The sequence below is a fragment of the Anastrepha obliqua genome, chromosome 4, assembly GCF_027943255.1.
Source record: "Anastrepha obliqua isolate idAnaObli1 chromosome 4, idAnaObli1_1.0, whole genome shotgun sequence".
Lineage (NCBI taxonomy): Eukaryota > Metazoa > Arthropoda > Insecta > Diptera > Tephritidae > Anastrepha > Anastrepha obliqua.
The window spans coordinates 123,287,786-123,305,134 of record NC_072895.1 but is presented as its reverse complement, the minus strand read 5'-3'; the positions used below and the strand labels follow the sequence as shown (position 1 = coordinate 123,305,134).

The 17,349-nt window shown below is 35.5% G+C and overlaps 1 protein-coding gene across 1 annotated transcript in view; it reads right to left on the bottom strand.

Moving 5' to 3' along the window:
• LOC129245445 (metabotropic glutamate receptor 2) overlaps positions 1 to 17,349 on the bottom strand; it is a 65,184-nt gene that overhangs the window by 12,299 nt on the left and 35,536 nt on the right. The window contains exons 5-14 of the mRNA XM_054883614.1: positions 14,758 to 14,900; positions 9,227 to 9,335; positions 8,860 to 9,028; positions 8,534 to 8,640; positions 6,349 to 6,498; positions 4,576 to 4,709; positions 3,094 to 3,284; positions 2,495 to 2,629; positions 1,281 to 1,443; positions 632 to 845 (exon numbers count right to left, since the gene is read on the bottom strand). Of these exons, the coding sequence (XP_054739589.1) occupies positions 632 to 845; positions 1,281 to 1,443; positions 2,495 to 2,629; positions 3,094 to 3,284; positions 4,576 to 4,709; positions 6,349 to 6,498; positions 8,534 to 8,640; positions 8,860 to 9,028; positions 9,227 to 9,335; positions 14,758 to 14,900 (1,515 nt within the window). The remainder of the gene's footprint in view (positions 1 to 631; positions 846 to 1,280; positions 1,444 to 2,494; positions 2,630 to 3,093; positions 3,285 to 4,575; positions 4,710 to 6,348; positions 6,499 to 8,533; positions 8,641 to 8,859; positions 9,029 to 9,226; positions 9,336 to 14,757; positions 14,901 to 17,349) is intronic.

Sequence of the window (17,349 nt, the reverse complement as noted above, 5' to 3'; positions counted from 1 at the left end):
CGATTGTGGAAATTAAATGAAATAGAGCCAGGGGATCAAAGGAGCACAAAAAAAAAGAAATAAAACAAAAGTGGAAGAAATGAAAGCGATTTGAGAAAGATATGTAAGAGAAGACAAAAAGGCAGAAAGAATTCAAGACGAAAATCGAGCACATGAATTTTTGATTTGCATGTTGGACCCACGAGCAGCCAATGTTGCAAACGAGCAATCATAGTTGGTTTTCGCAGCAGCAGCAATCCACGAAGCGTACACAAAAGAGAATAAAGAGAAATGTGATAAGAAGTGGCGAATTGATATTTTAAGTATGTAGACTGCCACAAATTGCAATTAGTTGAATAGGTTGTGGTAGTGTGAAAAAAAAACAAAATAAAACAGAAATAAACAAAAAATATATAAATATAAATATATAATGGGCACTTAGTTCATATGAAATAATTAATGCACACTAATACATTTGAAAATCCACGCAATGAGGTTTTCATGGATGCACTTTCGAAAAGCACTTCAGCAGCTGCACATTTTTTTTGTTTTTTGTTTGTTTTTGTGTTTGTAATGCACTTGACACGTACATATCTACAAGCACGTATAATGGAGTCACTTCAAATAATTCAGCACCCTTGCCACTACTCACCGATATGCTTGGATTCGTTAAATGCTTCAGGGATTTTTCGCGTCAGCACCGCATAAACTGTGCAAACTACAATCAGAAGAATGGGATAGAAGAATGCAATCATGTAGGAAGCATCGATGTAAGAATCGCAAACGAGCATATTATCCTCGCGTGTCGGATGATGGTACATCGCATGCGACGGTGCAATTACCATCCAAACGCCATTAATGAGAATCTGCAATGGAAGGGAATAAAATAATGACAATTTTACAGTACCACAAAAAAGCTTAAGAGGAAAACACTGATAATATATTAGTTTAGCTAAAAAAATTAGGAATTTCTTGCAATGTTCCCAGTGGCGCAAAGCTTTATAAATCACTGAAAAGGTTAAGGAATAATATCAAATAATTTTCTTCGAAATGAAACAATGTATTGCGTAGCATAATGATTGCATGTGGCATGCAACTTATGGCATTTCAGTATACAATAGCAGCATTCTAAAAACATTTGCTACATTATTCACCATTTTCTGATATATTTGCGCTTTTGCATCGATTTTTCTTTTATAATTTGTTTTTGTTTTTCGCTATTCAACATCAGCACGTTTTCGTGCGGGCCTTAGCTGTGCTTTATTTAAGTTTTTTTTTTTTATTTTTATTACACAACTTACTTGTATGAAGATAAGGAACGAGCAAATAACCAACTGCGACTTGGGACTTATAAACGATGGTCGTTTTGCTGATTGTTTGCCTGCTTTGAAGATACGAGCTATGCGATTTGTTTTGGTGAGCAGTGCTGCATATACGACCGTGAAGCAGAAGCCAACGCTGAAGCTAAGGAGAAACAATAAAAGTAGACAAATTGTGAGATTTTTGTAGAATTTTCGTACAAAAGTAAGAAAATTTTGAAGCTATAGGAAAATATATTTTCTTTCTTCTTAAAAAATATACCAATAGTACGGATATTGAAGTAAAAATATTATTTAATATTTATATTAAGATAATACGAAGAGATTATTTTAAAAGCTCAGAAATTACACTTTTTTCATTTAAAAGGTACACCTTTTCTGAAACTACTTTCACGCAGTTATCACACCCCAAAGTGCTTGTGTGAACAAACACGGCTCAGATTTCACTTCCTCTGCTCAGCAGCTACAAAATAATATATATTTCCACCGGCAACTCGAAGAAGGAATGCAAACCCCTCTTACTGAATAATCGATGTGAGATAAACAAACTCTAAATATTCTACAAATTTCGTTATTTTACTAATAACAACAACAAACACTATGAATATGCGTACTAATTATAAGGGATGAGTTAACATAATTACTAGTTTTTTTCGTGTCCATTCTTTCTGTAAGGGGCTTCGGTTCTGGTTCAAGCTCGGGTTCGGTCTCCACCTCTATATGTTCTTATATGTCTCTATATGCCTCTACAGACTATCCGTGCTATTTATTGTATTAAGAAAACAAAGTGGCGTTGTAATATTATATTATATATAATATTTTTTACAATTGTCGAGCGCCAGTGGATTTGAATATTTTCTCGTCGTAGGTTTTTGCTAAATGCCTTTATAAATCAAAGTGCCAAATGGATATTAATGGCTGCTGTTCATAAAAAAATTATAAATATTAAAAAAATTACAGGTTGTCTACAGTTTTGCCTGCATAAAGAAAGCAGCGCATGGAGAGCTACCCGCAGCCTGACAAAGCCAAGCCAACCATCACAACCACTTCTCAGTCATAGTTTTCTTCGCCATGAAAGTTTTAAGAATAATTGCCGCTCTTTATTACTCTAACAATATTTTGCGCTTCTTCCTTCCTGCTGGTCTCTTATCTTTATTATATTCAGACTTACTTAATTGCCCTTCATAATAACTCACCGTTGTATGGCGCAAACTATATTTGTTGGCTTTAGAACCAAAGCAAAAGTGACGGCGTAGCACATTAATATTCCAGCGAGTAAAATGTAGCTGAGTTCTCGGCCAGAGGCACGTACGATAGGTGTATCATTGTGGCTGCAGGAGTAACAAAAAGGAAACAAATCTTAATATAAGAAGAATTCAAGATAGAAAGGAAGAATTATATAATATTTAAAAAAATATTTAATAAAGAATAATCCTAGTACTGAAATAGTGAGCGATTTTACGAAGAGGGCACAATATTTTATGACGTCGCTTGTGGAACCACAGCGTCATTAAATGCCTTGAATTCTTACTGGAGCTCTAATAAACTTTGTTTTATATTCGACTTAGAAAAACCTAGGTAAAATAAAGCATACAAATGAAACAAAAAGATTTCTGGTGCTTGTAAAATGTATGTACGCTAATTGGTCAGCAAAAATGAAAAATAAGAGAAACATATGTCGGTATGTATGCACGTAAAATGAAACCAATCAATCGTCTACATTCGACAGCTGACGATTGACACCGTACACATACAAGAAAATAAATGTAATCAGCCATTTCAATGGTCAACTTACCGCACAAAAACACCAACAACAAAGAGTGTTACCAAAATGCCGGTGGCACTGAATGCCATCGCACCGATTGCCCAAGCGGATTCGGGTCGCAAGTAAACTTCTGGTATGGCTTGGCAGAATTTTTTGGTTGCATCGGGCAAAGTGCCCAACTTGCAGGTTAGGCACTGAGTTTCATCGATGGGGTGCCGTATCTAGATGAAAAAAAATAAAATAAAATAAAACAGCAAAAATGATGGAATATGCAATAAAAAAGAAGCTAAAGTTAATAGATGTTCGTCTCCATTGGTAGTAAGCCTATTTCCCATTACCTATTATTTATTGAACAACTTTTTTAGAGAGACAACTTTTTTTTTGTTACTGGACGAATGAAGAAGAAATGGCAACTTGCTGCATTCTGCATACTTACAGGCGCCGATAATATTAAGGCGCTACTCTCATAAGCATAGTGTATTATCCGCTTAACCCGTTTCCTAAATCATCGTTTCCTTACACGATTTTTTTTGATACTCTCAAAAAATTACTAAAAAACTCAAAAAAAAAATGGTTGGTATACCAAAAACACAAAAAAAAATGGAGTGACTCTGGTAAATTTTGCCTTAAGTTCGGACTCGACGGCAAAAAATACACCGGAATTTTTTAATTATCGCTCCACCACAAACAAAAAGGATTTTTCCATCAACAAAAAAATCAAAAATGGAATCACTGCGGCAAATTCGACTTCGGCAAATACTATGAAATTGTTTTAAATACCGCTCCATACCTTTTTATATATCGGACCCGCTCCTTACCATCTAGGAAACCATTCTATCCTATCCCATAAATGATTGACTATCTAACTTTTCATTCAGCTGATGCATTTGTTTGAAGCTGAACATTTTGCGCTCTCAACGCTTAAAAACCTCGTGCCTTTCCCAGCTTTAAAACAAAAGTAATGCAGCCTGCGCCTCTCGTGCCGGTGTGTTGTAAGAAAACAAAGAGTATTTCTGTGGGGTTCGGCAATATTTAAGTACTGAACAAGATTTCTAATGTGGTAGTAAAAATAATTTGCACAGCTATTACTTTCTGCGTCTATGCAGAATCGCGTTTTACTTCAATTGCGCTCAATGAGTGAATTGAATTCAATTTGCTGCAACATAATTTCTAAATCAAAATCCAATTTTCTAGTTACAGTTGCAGTTGCAGTTGGCTCATACAAGCACACACATGGGGCACATCCAAATAACTATATGAAAGCGCTGTAGTAAAAGCATTGCAGATATAAAACAAGCAAATCAATTACTCTACAAAGCTTTTCAATTTATCTGCGCTACGCAGTGCTTTCCTCGCTCAGCCCCTTCTCACTTAATATGGTACTACGGTTGCGTCAGCTGACACTCATTCATGGTGAAATGTACTATATGTATGCGAAATGTTAGTATGTTTGTGCAGTATACATGTATGTGTCACTTGCCAAGTGACAACCGTAAATTTGCCTTCACTTACTTGATAGGTTGAACAATTGAAGCAATGCCAACAGCAGCTTTCACCCTCCACATACTTCTTGGCCTGACCACGCTCGCAGGGTAAGCTGCAGACAGATTCAGGTGGCTTTGGATGCAACAGTTTAAATTGTACTTCTGCAAAAGGAAGAGAAATACACATATTATAAGCAACAAAAAAAAACTGAAAAGAATATAAAAAATGTAAATTTAGTAAGGAAGTTAGGAGACAATTGTGTTAAAAAGTGGGTAGATATTCACATGGAAAACAAGGGCGCCAGGATCCCGCAGTTAAGTTTACAAATGCGGCTGCAATAACGAGTAGGAAGGAATGCAATTCACAAACGGATAACAATAGTGAGCACCTTGACACATGCAGTTATAAAGAAAGTTGCAAGATATGGAAAGCGATCTCACTAACAAAGGAAATACCACATGATTAGAGGTGGGAAATGATAAAACCATATAAAGAGGACAAAGAATAGAATTTGATATTGTTAAGTCAGTCTATCGTTTTTAAACATTAATGATGTGTAACTGAGTTATGCCATTCTGGAATACATTTGACGACTCCTGCTTTCTGGGCCCAAATAAAACACGCAGCAGAGAAAGCCGCTAAGATGGCATTCCTACTCAGTAGACTGATGGAAAACATAGCGGGATCAACCCAATGCAAACGGGAATTAATGGTGGCTACCACGCTCTCCCTTTTCTTTTATTGAGTTGATCTATGGGCAAATGCGCTAAAGGCCAATCTCCGGTGTCAGCTCCTAGCATCGGTACAATGAACGGCAGTTCTGAGAGTTGTGTCTGCCTACCACACAGTATCAGGGCCAGCGCTATAAACGATTTGACTTACTACTCTTCGAAAGTAAAAAGTTGTAGGCATTAAAGAACGAAGGGATGGAAGAAAGCGATAGCAAATCTGCAGAGTGCGAAATAAAAAACGAAATGCTAAGGCAAGACCTTTGGAGAAACGAAACACACGACAGATGGAGAGCTAAGCTTATAAAAGGCGTCGCTACGTGGTACAGCAGTAACTTCGGGGCAGTGAAAATGGCTGTCAAAATCTATACAAATTACATTTGGGCAAAATTTGTGAGAAAGTCTAGGGTAGAGCAGAGCTGAATAAATCGCATTTCCTAAAATCCGAGTCTCCATTTCTTGAAAAAAGTTGGAAGCATACACTCCAGCACCACTAATTTTTCGATTACTTCATGGTTGGGCGGGAAGAGCATTGGATTATCATTTTCAAGAAAATTTCAGCTAAGTTCATCTTCATATGGAGTCCCAAAACCATAGGTGAATACTTAAAAAATTTTGAAAGTAAAAAAGGATGAACTAAAATTTATAATTCCTAAAAGAAAACGAATTACCAGGGCTCAACACTTTAAAAACGGCTTCCTCTATGACTCACTCAGTGTAAAGAATTTTTAAATTTACGAAAGTAAAAAAAAATTAATCTAGGCCCCAAATATATGAGGAGTACGTTTGCATTATTTATCAATACAAACAAATGTTTGTGAAGAAGAGGAACAAACTGATTAAGGCTCAGTAGCAGATTGACTTCCATACCACTATTATACTTATATATTTACATATATATAATAGTATTATGCGTATTTTATTGCAGTTTGTAAGGTGAGTATGGCAATCTCAAATTAAATGAAAAAAAAAGTATTTCAAATAAATTAAAATTTTTTCTGGTGCTTACAAAAATTTTTATTTGCAGGACAAAAATTGTTAATTTTTTTAACACAAGCACACACACACGTACCTGTCATATTCAGACGCAGCTCGCCTTCATAGTATTCACCCACTTTTATCCAATGGTATAAGCCCGCCGCCGATTGTTTGAAATGAATAATGTTGTAGCGTGCAGGACCGTCACCATTGGCGTCGAAGCGAAAATGATCCCCGCTGAGTCCTGTAAAGAAATTAGTTGGAAATTTATTGGGAAGAAGTCAAATTTATTTCAGGTTTCTTTTTCACCATATTGCAAAACAATTCGCGGAACAGTGGTGGCTTAAGTGGTAGCTACATATTTTAGAGGCTCATACCTCGTGGTTATTAGACTGAGTGTGGCATCCGAGTGCATATTTCAATCGCTGTTGCGGTTTTTTACCATTTTTTGCTTATTCGGTTATTCTTTGATTGTTATCAGTTCGCTTTCGCTAATATTATTTGGAAAATATGCGTCAAAGCACGACAACATTTGTGCTGGTGTATCATTTCCATAACGAAATTTCAACAATTTTTGTGTGTTTTTGTTTAAGGAATCAATCAAACTTGTAATCTATTCACTCTGATTGCTTTACTTATGCGGGTTTCACATACATATGTATGTGCATTAGGGTGTATACTTTTTTAAACAAAAAAAAAAAAAATCAGTATTGTATTTACGCAAAATATTTCGGAAAAATATTAAAATTTATGACACCCAAAAATTTCATTATTTGGACTCCGTTGACAAAGTTGTTATACATTTTTATAGATTTTTTATGACATACGCTGATTTTTAGAAAAAAATATTTTAAAAGCTAATATTATTAATAAAAACTGTATTTTTACAGGTACTTTCAAATTGGTCCTGCTTGCCTAAATTTAAATACTTTTCCGCAATATTTGGTAGAAGTCTTAAAACGTAATCTTTTTTATAATTACGTTAAGAAAAAAGCAAAATGTATTAATAGCGCACCCTAATATACATACATACACCCAGTTTAGAAGTACACACGCAAACAGTTATAAAATTACCAGCACCGCTCTTATACTGGTTTAAAAGCATTGCCAAAAGTTTTGACGGCAATTTTTCATTCTCCGTTACGCACTGGCTGTGCTTTTTTCCTTGGCGTACATAATTCGCAACCCTCTCTTCATATGTATTTTAACACTTAATGCGCCTATTTATTTTCATCACTGCCAATTTTCTTTATCAGCAACCGCGCCATGCACAACCGGCAATCAGCTGGAAGCCATCAGAAAAAGGCAAGCACAAAGCCACGCGTCAAAAAAAAAAAAAATATATATGCGAAACCAACGCAAATCTAATCAAAACACACCAACACTTTGGCTTTTTGCGCGATTTTCATTATTCAGTGCTTGTTTTTGTTACTTTTCAGCTTCATCGCAATACATTTTATCTTAGCTTATGCAGCGGTCTAACGCTTTTGGACCCTTTCCAAGCGGATAAGCAATACTGCTTTATGCATTTTCTTGCTCTCTTTTTTCTGATTATAAAATAATTTATTGAGTTTCATTTTCAATACAGCAATGAGAGTTAACAGTGGCTGCAGGGGCAGTGTTGGTGGTTCTCATGACGCTGGAAGTTTAGTGGCTACCTCCTATGCGCGCCGCGCTGTGTTCGTCAAATTGCGTCACTGAGTGGAGTACAGAGTAAAAAGTGAGCGAAGCAACAAAGCCAATTTTACACTTGAATGCTTCGACGTGACAATGACAATATGAAAGCTCAGCACAATCATCAGTGAAAGCAGCAACAGCTGTTTCCACCACCTTGAATTGCGCCACATTACGCGCTCACCACTGACACCCAACCATCAGCCAACTTACATTAGCAGCTAAAACGGCAAACTGAAAACTTCACAGCGGCCTTAGCGTGCGCACACTTAAATACACATACGGTTGGCATGTGTGTGTTGGGGCAAATTGTTTTTGCTATGTCATAAACATGTTGAGGTCCCTACGGTAATATCAAAGGTAGAGCCTATTCTCGTTCCACAAAATACGTAGCAGGCTGGACCTACAGTTCGATGGCGCTTCCGCAAGGCTAACGGTTTTTAAAGAGATGCTTTCTTAATGGCAGAAAAGCGCTCGAAGGCTTGCTGATGAGGGGGCGCTAATAGAAAATACGTTTTCTAAATGCTTTTTTGTTAATTCATGCTTACAGCGGGTACCGAAATCGTGACCAGCGCAACAGCTACGGCGAGTTTCCTGTTACTTACCCTGAAATTCCACTTTGCGCAAGTATTTAAGTAAATCAGCGCCTTTTGTTGGTTTCATGGCATCACAAAGCGAAGGTTGACCGCCACACAGATCACGATGCATATCACTGGAAGGATGGGAAAAGGAATATAATAAATGAATTCGTTTGAAACGAGCAAGCCAAGTTTTCAAGGCACACATACAAAAGTTAGTAATAAATCAGATTTCGTAAAAGTTGCATATAAATACCAGAAGAAAAAAATCACTGCAACATTTATCTTACACACACTTTGGCACTTTTCCCCTGTGTTACAACTTCCGCTCTCTTCCAACCGTTTCTACTTACCGTAATGCATATGCAAATGCCATTACTGCATCGCTTACAAACTGCAATTGGTCCTCAAAGTCCGTATCTTTCGACAATCGCTCCTTGGTGGTGCATGTGCGATTGTAGTTATTGTAAGGTGTGCTTAAGCTACCCGGATAACGACATTGGAAGTGGTCTTCCCAGAATTCTGCAAGAAAAAGTAAGTGCACGTGAATTAAGCCGCTAATGGCAGTTTGATGACTGAAATTTTCGGTCTGAGTCTAAAGGTTTATTATTTGGATATTATTTGGTAATAATTTATAGGTGAAAGTGTCGCCTGTGAAATTTTAGTGCACTGTATCTATACGTATGTAAAAAATTATATGTGACCACACGTGACACTCACCGACAAACCACGGATTGCGTTGGTTGTTCTCCACAGTCAAGTTGAGAAAGTATTCTTCGAACCCTTTTACAGGATTTGCTTGCGGCTGCACGGACAAGGTGCCCTCAACCTGTGTAGAAGTAGATGCATGAGATTTATATATTTATTTCATGTAGATAAAAAATGCTTTATCTCTTTAACTTTATTCCAACGTTTTTGTTTTATTTCTTTATTAACATTTAATTGGTCTTTTTGCCTTGCATTGGCAAAATAATGAATTGCTTCACTGTTTCTTAACTTTTTTTTCGATTTTAAATTCAATCCCAATTTTAATACACAATTAATATCAATTATCTTGTAATGAATTACATTACTTTGGCATGTAAATAAATCCCACATGTCTGTAAAGTGTCATTTGAAGCGTTGCATTTGAAAGCTGATACCAGTGCCGTTGAGTTCTGTTTGTCCACAATTTGACATAATTTATGATGTTATCCTTGACATATCATATTTAAACATAATAAAAGTATTTATGTAAATGTTCTATGAACCAGGCAGGCATGACACAAAAGATAAAGGAGTGGCCTTTGTTAGGTTATGTGAAAATGGCGAGACCGCGGGAAAGTGAAAATTTATGTACCTAGTTAGCTAATAGGAAGGTTTGTAAGAAAAGTGCATAGATATTGAAATTTAACTCAAGGGGTTAGGCCACAGTTTTGGCAGAAAAGATAACCTGTTTTTTTGAGCTCGCGAGACAATCAAGAAAGCGAAAGCTGCATAGCTTCGCTTCGATTAAGGCTTTCCTGAAGGCACGCGGCATAGTGTTGTGAAAAAATTATGAAGATTCGCCTTAATTTTTTCTCTAATTCTTAATACAGAATGCCAGCGGTCACAGTAATAAATTCATCTCATTTCTTCATACAATTTTTTATACATAAATATGAATGGTAAAAGATTTATTTTACTTTTTACAAAACTACGCAATATTTAATCTATATATATAAAAATGAAATGATGTTCGTTTGTATGCATTTTTTTGGGCCGATACGAGGCCAATTTTATTCGTTCTTTTTTCATATTATAGGGATCCACTAGGGGAAGGTTTTTAGCAAAAACAAATTCTTTTAAATATTTTCTTCATATAAAAAAAAGAAAAAATCAAAATATTGTACAAAACAAAACTTGCTCGATTCTTAGATTAAAGTAAGTTTCGAATCGACATTCATTTTATGTGTACAACTTTTTTTGAATTTTTCGTTATTGTATACAGAAAGTTCAAATGATTCGAATGAAAATTTTTTTGTTTTTTTATTTCTTCCATAAAATATTACACCTGTCGTTAGACAATAAGTAATTTGATTTACAAAAAGATGGAATGAGAGTGATATTGAAGGGCCAATGCCCCCAAGCTCATTTAGAAGAAATATATACATATTATTTAAAAACAAGTGGTTAACAAACAATGACATATACGATTAGTTGACAATTGATTACAAGGATTTTGCAAGATCTGTTGGTGTTTGACGGTTAAGCCGACTTTGGGTAGATTTTTCTTTATTTGGTAGTCTTCTCATCATAGGATTTGTATGCGTTAATAGTCTATTTATGTGTCTTCTGCTAGCGCTTTGTATTGTTTCATCAATAGTATCGATGTCAAGGTCGCGATGAATATCTGCGTTAGGTATGTACCAAGGTGCATTAATTAATGTCCTAAGTATTTATGAAAACAATGTTTTAATTCAATTGAGCAATGCTTTCTTTGACCAATTCTATATGGAAATGAATGCGTTTGCAAACGATGTTTTCGGCTATGAACAAATGTTGGAATCGAATGAAAAAGGAAAGAAACGCGAAATGATAAAAAAAGTTTTTGGAAAATTTAAAATGAATGGTGCTTCATTGGAAAAATTCAAAGGTAATAAGAACATACACAAGATAAAGTTAGAATTCGAATTTTTAGATTTATTTTGTTTATTTCTCATTTTTTCAGAAGTACACCACACAACAACTCATTCCAACTCTGATTTTGAAATCCTGTTGGATTGGTGATCGATAATTTTGTCACTATAATGGTCAATGGAAATTCGCGTGTATCAGACCCTGCATATTATTTACCATATCAACTTTTTATGGAACATATGGACCAAATGAACACAAAAAAATAATTTAGTTTTGTTTTGATTTTTTGCAACATTTTGGTTTTCAGTTAATACAATAAAAACAATACTGTTTTTTCGTGAACACAAAATTCTAAATTTATTACGTTGTTTGTTTAGAATTTCTTTAGAAAAAAAGTAAATTTTTTGGTTTTGAGGAAATTTGTTTATTGTTGCTATTTGTGAAAGCGTAGATATTTGTAAGTATTTGACTTTAATCCTAAAAGTTAATGGAATACCACTATGACACATAGAAAACATTTTTTCAAAGGGGTGTTTTTCGAAAATTATAAAAAAAATTGTTTTCAAAAATTTTGAAGAAATAAAGTAAAATAAAAAAATTTCGAAAGCATGAAATTTTTTCAAAACCAAATTTTCCTCAAAAAGATAAAAGAAATTTCTTCAAAGAGGTGTTTTTCTAAAATTATAAAAAAAAAATTTTTCAAAAATTTTAAACAAATAAAATAAAATAAAACTTTTTCAAGGGTATGAAATTTTTTCAAAACAAAATTTTCTGAAAACCAAAAAAAATTAAAAAAAAAAATGGTGTTTTCAAAGCATTTCATATTCCACTATTAATAGAGAATACATTTTTTCGAGGGGGTGTTTTTCAAAGCGGAAAAAAACCTTTTTTAACAAATCAATTTAAACTTTTACAAAAGTATGAAATTTTTTCAAGAACAAAATTTTCTCAAAAACGTTAAATTAAAAAAAATAATTTTTTCAAAATATTTAATTTTTAGCAATTAACTGAGAAGAAATTTGTTAGAGCGAAGTGTTTTTCAAAACTTCAAAAAAAACTTTTTAACCGAAAAAAATAAACCTTTTTTCAAAAACAACAGGAATGATAACATTGCCTAACAATTTCTGCACTTTTGCACAGTCTAAAGAGGCATTGATACAGAGTGTATTTCCAAACATAGTTCAACATTACAAAAACCATGATTGACTCAGCGAAAGAGCAATTTTAGCTGGGAAAAATAAGGACGTCAATGATATAAATTCAGCTATTTTAGATCAAATACCTGGTGACATAGTTGCGTATAAGTCAATGGACACTATTACTGATCAAGATGAGGTCGTAAATTATCCAACTGAATTCTTAAACACACTCGATTTGGCAGGCTTACCACCTCATAATTTACGATTAAAAATTGGAGCACCGATTATTATGCTACGCAATAGTAATGTGCCCCGACTTTGCAACGGTACCAGACTCGCTGTGAAGAAGCTAATGGGTAACGTTATCGAAGCAACAATTTTGAAAGGGAAGTACAAAGGAGAAGACATTTTGATACCCTGAATTCCACTGATTCCGGCGGATTTACCATTCGATTTCAAACGTTTGCAGTTCCCTATTCGCCTTGCCTTCGCTATGAGAATTAATAAGGCGCAAGGACAGTCTCTACAAATGTGCGGTATTAATTTAGAGTACCCAATTTTTTCTCATGGACAATTGTATGTAGCTTGCTCACGAGTTGGCAAACCATCGTCATTATTCACGCGAAAGATGAAAAAACCAAAAACGTTGTCTACCAAAAAGTGTTAAAATAAAGTTCGAATGAAATTGTATCAAAGAATTTGCTTTGTTTCGTATTAATTTTATTCTCTTTCAGCAAATCATTGAATTTATCGTCTAGCGAAGCGGGCGAGGGTACGCTAGTATTATATATATTATATATGCTTTGTACGGCTTCAACCTATTTCACAATTCCGCTCTCCGAAGCGGAAGTAAAGCCTGCACTAAGTTGCAGCGAATGGGTTGATGCGTGACTACCACTCGGAATTCACAGAGAGAACGTCGGTTCGAATCTCGGTGAAAACACCAAAATTAAGAAAAACATTTTTCGAATAGCGGTCGCCCCTCGGCAGGCAATGACAAACCTCCGAGTGTATTTCTGCCATGAAAAAGCTCCTCATAAAAATATGTGCCGTTCGGAGTCGGCTTGAAACTGTAGGTCCCTCCATTTGTGGAACAACATCAAGACGCACACCACAAATAGGAGGAGGAGCTCGGCCAAACACCCAAAAAAGGGTGTACGCGCCAATTATATTAATATATATAATATATATCTATATATAAGTTGCAGCGAAAGTGGATAAAAAGGTCGAAATTTCGTTGAATTTGCCGAAGTTTTAGAAATTTTAAACAAAGTTTGAACCTTTGGTTCATATGGTTTTTGTTATAGTGTAAACCATATTTGTATAAAAAATAATTTCAAATTTAAAGTAAATTTTTTTCTCTCTGAGTGTTTAGTTCTTAAGGTACTGGAGCACCCTTAAGGCAAAACAAAAATATTACCACTATATGATATTTTTGTGAATTTCTAGAATTTTCGATTAAGTCGTTTTTCTGGCTTAAACAAAAACTTAATATCGGGTTGCTCCTATTAAATTTTTGAAAATATTTAGCTGCCGATATTGTTAGGGTGGAGCAGCTACAGGAGCTATTCCTATATCAACGTAAAACTTTAAACATGTTGGGTCGGGAAATTACTTGCTATAAAATGCTATTTCTTGTCTCAGAAGAAACGCTTTGATTACCCTCTGAAAGCGCCACAAATTTTTTATAGATAAGTCTAACGTTTTCATTTTTAATATTTATTTATTATTTTAAGAAGGATTCGGCAATGAAAAGTTATATGAGATTTTCATCAACAAGAAACAACAATAATATTTTTATTACAAAGATTTTAATTATTATTTTCAATAAGTTCAGCTCAATAGCGTAGTAAAAAAATAGACAAAGTGCATAAATTTATTTATTGCCTTCAGAATTTATGGTCATGCGCTAGAAAAGCTTGGCAAATACAATGCCAGCTCTAGAATCTTTAAGCTCGCTTACAGCTCCCTCTACCCCGCACTCCTTTTGGCTACACTCCTTTTTGCGTATAGCTATCTACTTATAATTGTGTACATATGCACATATTTTGCACCCAAATTATAATTTCCAGCTCACTTACACGCTACCGCCCACCGACACAGCCTAAGTGAATTCATTAATCAATTGGGCCGCCATTCAAGCTCATATTTTTAGGTACAGACTCGCTACATTTGCTGCTTTACATAAGAGCAACAGAGAACCTTATACAAATAAATACAAATAGCACTCATTTATGCGCCCATGAGCATGCAATGCGAGCACATAGCGAATATGGAAATTGTGAATTTTTGTATTGTTGAATTGTTTGTTTTTCTAATGGCACACAGTGTAGCCACAATTTGCATTTATGCTGACCCCGCGGTACCTTTGGTTAAATACCATCATAAGTGGTCACTTCCGAAGCACACATACATGCATGAAAACATACACACACACGCTCTGCTCAGTATGGTCTACAGTACACATTTCATGATTTTATGCTTTCATTCCGCACTCGCCATGCAATTACTCACCTCCGGTTCATTGCCGTCAGAGACCAGATTGCGCGCACTCCAACCATCCGAACCGATCCATGAAAAAGCGCCAGTCGCATTATTGCGTCGCACAGCACGCATCACCTCACGCACTTCCTGATCTGAACCGAATATAATGGCGCCTGGAAAAAGTAAAAAAGGTCGAAAAACGGTATGAGTAAAGAGGAAATGGAAAATAGAATACTTATACATGCAGTAGGTGTTTATTAATTGGTTTCATTAAGGCAGAAAATAGTGCTAAATGAGTAATGTTCTAAAAATTTGTTTATTTTTATTAATAAAACAAATTTTAATCAATGTTGAGACAGGTGGGGCTGAAAGCCAAGTGTTTTTCTTTACTATGTTTTCTTCCTTTTCCATGCAAACTTTTACTTTTTAAGCGATTGTGTGCGTATTTTATGAATAAATAAATTTAACTAATAATTTTAAGGACGCCATAGGGACAGAAGTGGAAGTGAAATGGGAATAGACGTACTTTCTACCTTTTTGTGGGGCTCTACTAATCAAACTCAGTGCCAGTGAATATTTTTATTTGTTTATTTTTATTATTTTATTTTATCTTTGTATTATTGCCGCAGAATATATATCCACCTGAGACACTTTGGTTAAGTTCATCGGTTGTTTTTATTGTATTTAATAGCCTTAGATTTTAATTCATATTTTTGAAGTGTCAGAGATTGGCTAAACATAAATCCGAGTGTGCGGAGATGGAGTATATTCAGGCCTTCAAATTTGCATTTATTCATTTCTGAGCATAGAAGTTCAACCTATTAATCTCATTTTAGTTATTGTATGCAACTCCCTTCTTTCTGTACGCAATATCCATATTAAATTAAGAAAATCACATTTTTCTATAGGAAGGTAGATAGGTTGGTTAGATGGCAAGAGTACTCCAGGTACACTGCAAGTAGCACTTACGTGCCATTTTGATACCATAATGTGGACCACTACCTGTGCAAAGAAAAGTTTTGGGAAGAGAAAACCTTCCACAGCCATCCAGTGCTGTTGATGTAGGGGAGGAGAGAAAAGGGATCTAGGCTAGAGAATTTCTTTAAGCCATCCCCAGAGGGCACGCTAAGGAATCTCAAGCGCCTAGCCGCCAGAGCTGGACATTTGCAGAGAAAGTGCTCAACAGTCTCTTTCTCTGCAGGATCCCCAAAGCTTCTGCAATAGGGGTTGTACGGAGTTCCAAGCTTCTCCGCATGAGTACCGATCACCCAGTGACCAGTGAGTACCGCAATGATTTTGGAAATTGAATGGCGGGGGATTCCCATCACCTTAAGCCTTCTGTTTATATCGTATTGAGGCCAAAGTGTTTTCGAAATAGCACACGATGAGACGGACCTCCATCTGTCTTATGCTTTTTTTTAGAAAGAAATTGTGTAGTTTCCCTTTAACAACGGTCAAAATGTCAGAGAGAGGGACAACTGAAACCGGTTTTGCCGACCCTTTCCTGGCATGCTCATCGGCGATTTTATTTTCCTCTATATTCCTGTGCCCAGGAACCCAGATAAGGGAAATGTTTCTTGTTTCTTTTTTATCACCATAACTCACCAGCGCACGCCTCAGCAATTGTGGTCGCAATATTAATGAAAATAGGGTTCAAATTCGTTTCACGTCCCCCCTATTCTCCAGACTTGAGTCTCTCGGACCCTTCGGAATACTATTTGTTCCCTAATTTGAAGAAAAGACTGGAAGAACAAACGAGCAGGCGACCAGCGTTGGTCTGGATTCTATATAAAAATTAAAAAAAAGTAAACAGGCCAAACCATGTGAAGCAAAAAAAAAAAAAACAAAAGGAATTCAAGTATTTTTTAAGCCACAAACTACATGCGAACTATTCTAGAGTTGAAGCCAACTAGTTGGCAGCAACAACAAAAGCATGCACGCATTTGACTTCTTTTTATGGCTATGTTATAAAGGTTATTTTTCCGACAGCCTGTTGCTGTTTTCTGTTTGAAATTCACATATTTAAAGGCACATTTACACTTGGTTACATTCTGCTGTGCTAAATATGCTAAGATATTCGAGTACTAACGAAGCGTTAAATTTGGCCAACCAAGAACAGAAAATTTCTAATGTTATATTCGTGTGAAATCTGAAAGCGCGCAAAGAAAATTTTCCTTTATCCTTTGCAGTTGAACAAAGCGACTTTTGGGCTTGAAGCTAAGGCAGCTAGAAAGTAGGTTAAATATATTATGCATGAAATGCAAAAGTAGTGCAAGTATACGTGAGCGTAGGCCACTCGGAAAGAGGTGTTGATGGCACATGAAAAGTGTGTGACACATGGGCTTGATGGCTATCAGCTTTGGTTTTTGGTGCATAGTGTGGCCTACTTTTCATCCCTTTGAAACAACAAATAGCTCTGCAAAGTTAGGAAAATTAAGTGAATGTGTGAAATGGTGAAATAAAAGCAGGAAATTTATTGCATTTAAAACATTTTTCTAAATCGCTTGCTAACTTGCTACTTTAGCAGGCATAGTGTGAGAGCTAAGTGCACATTTTGCGTATGGAAAACTTTCTAAGTTTTTTGGGTGATTTAAAAATAAGTTCATATGAAAACTTTTAAGA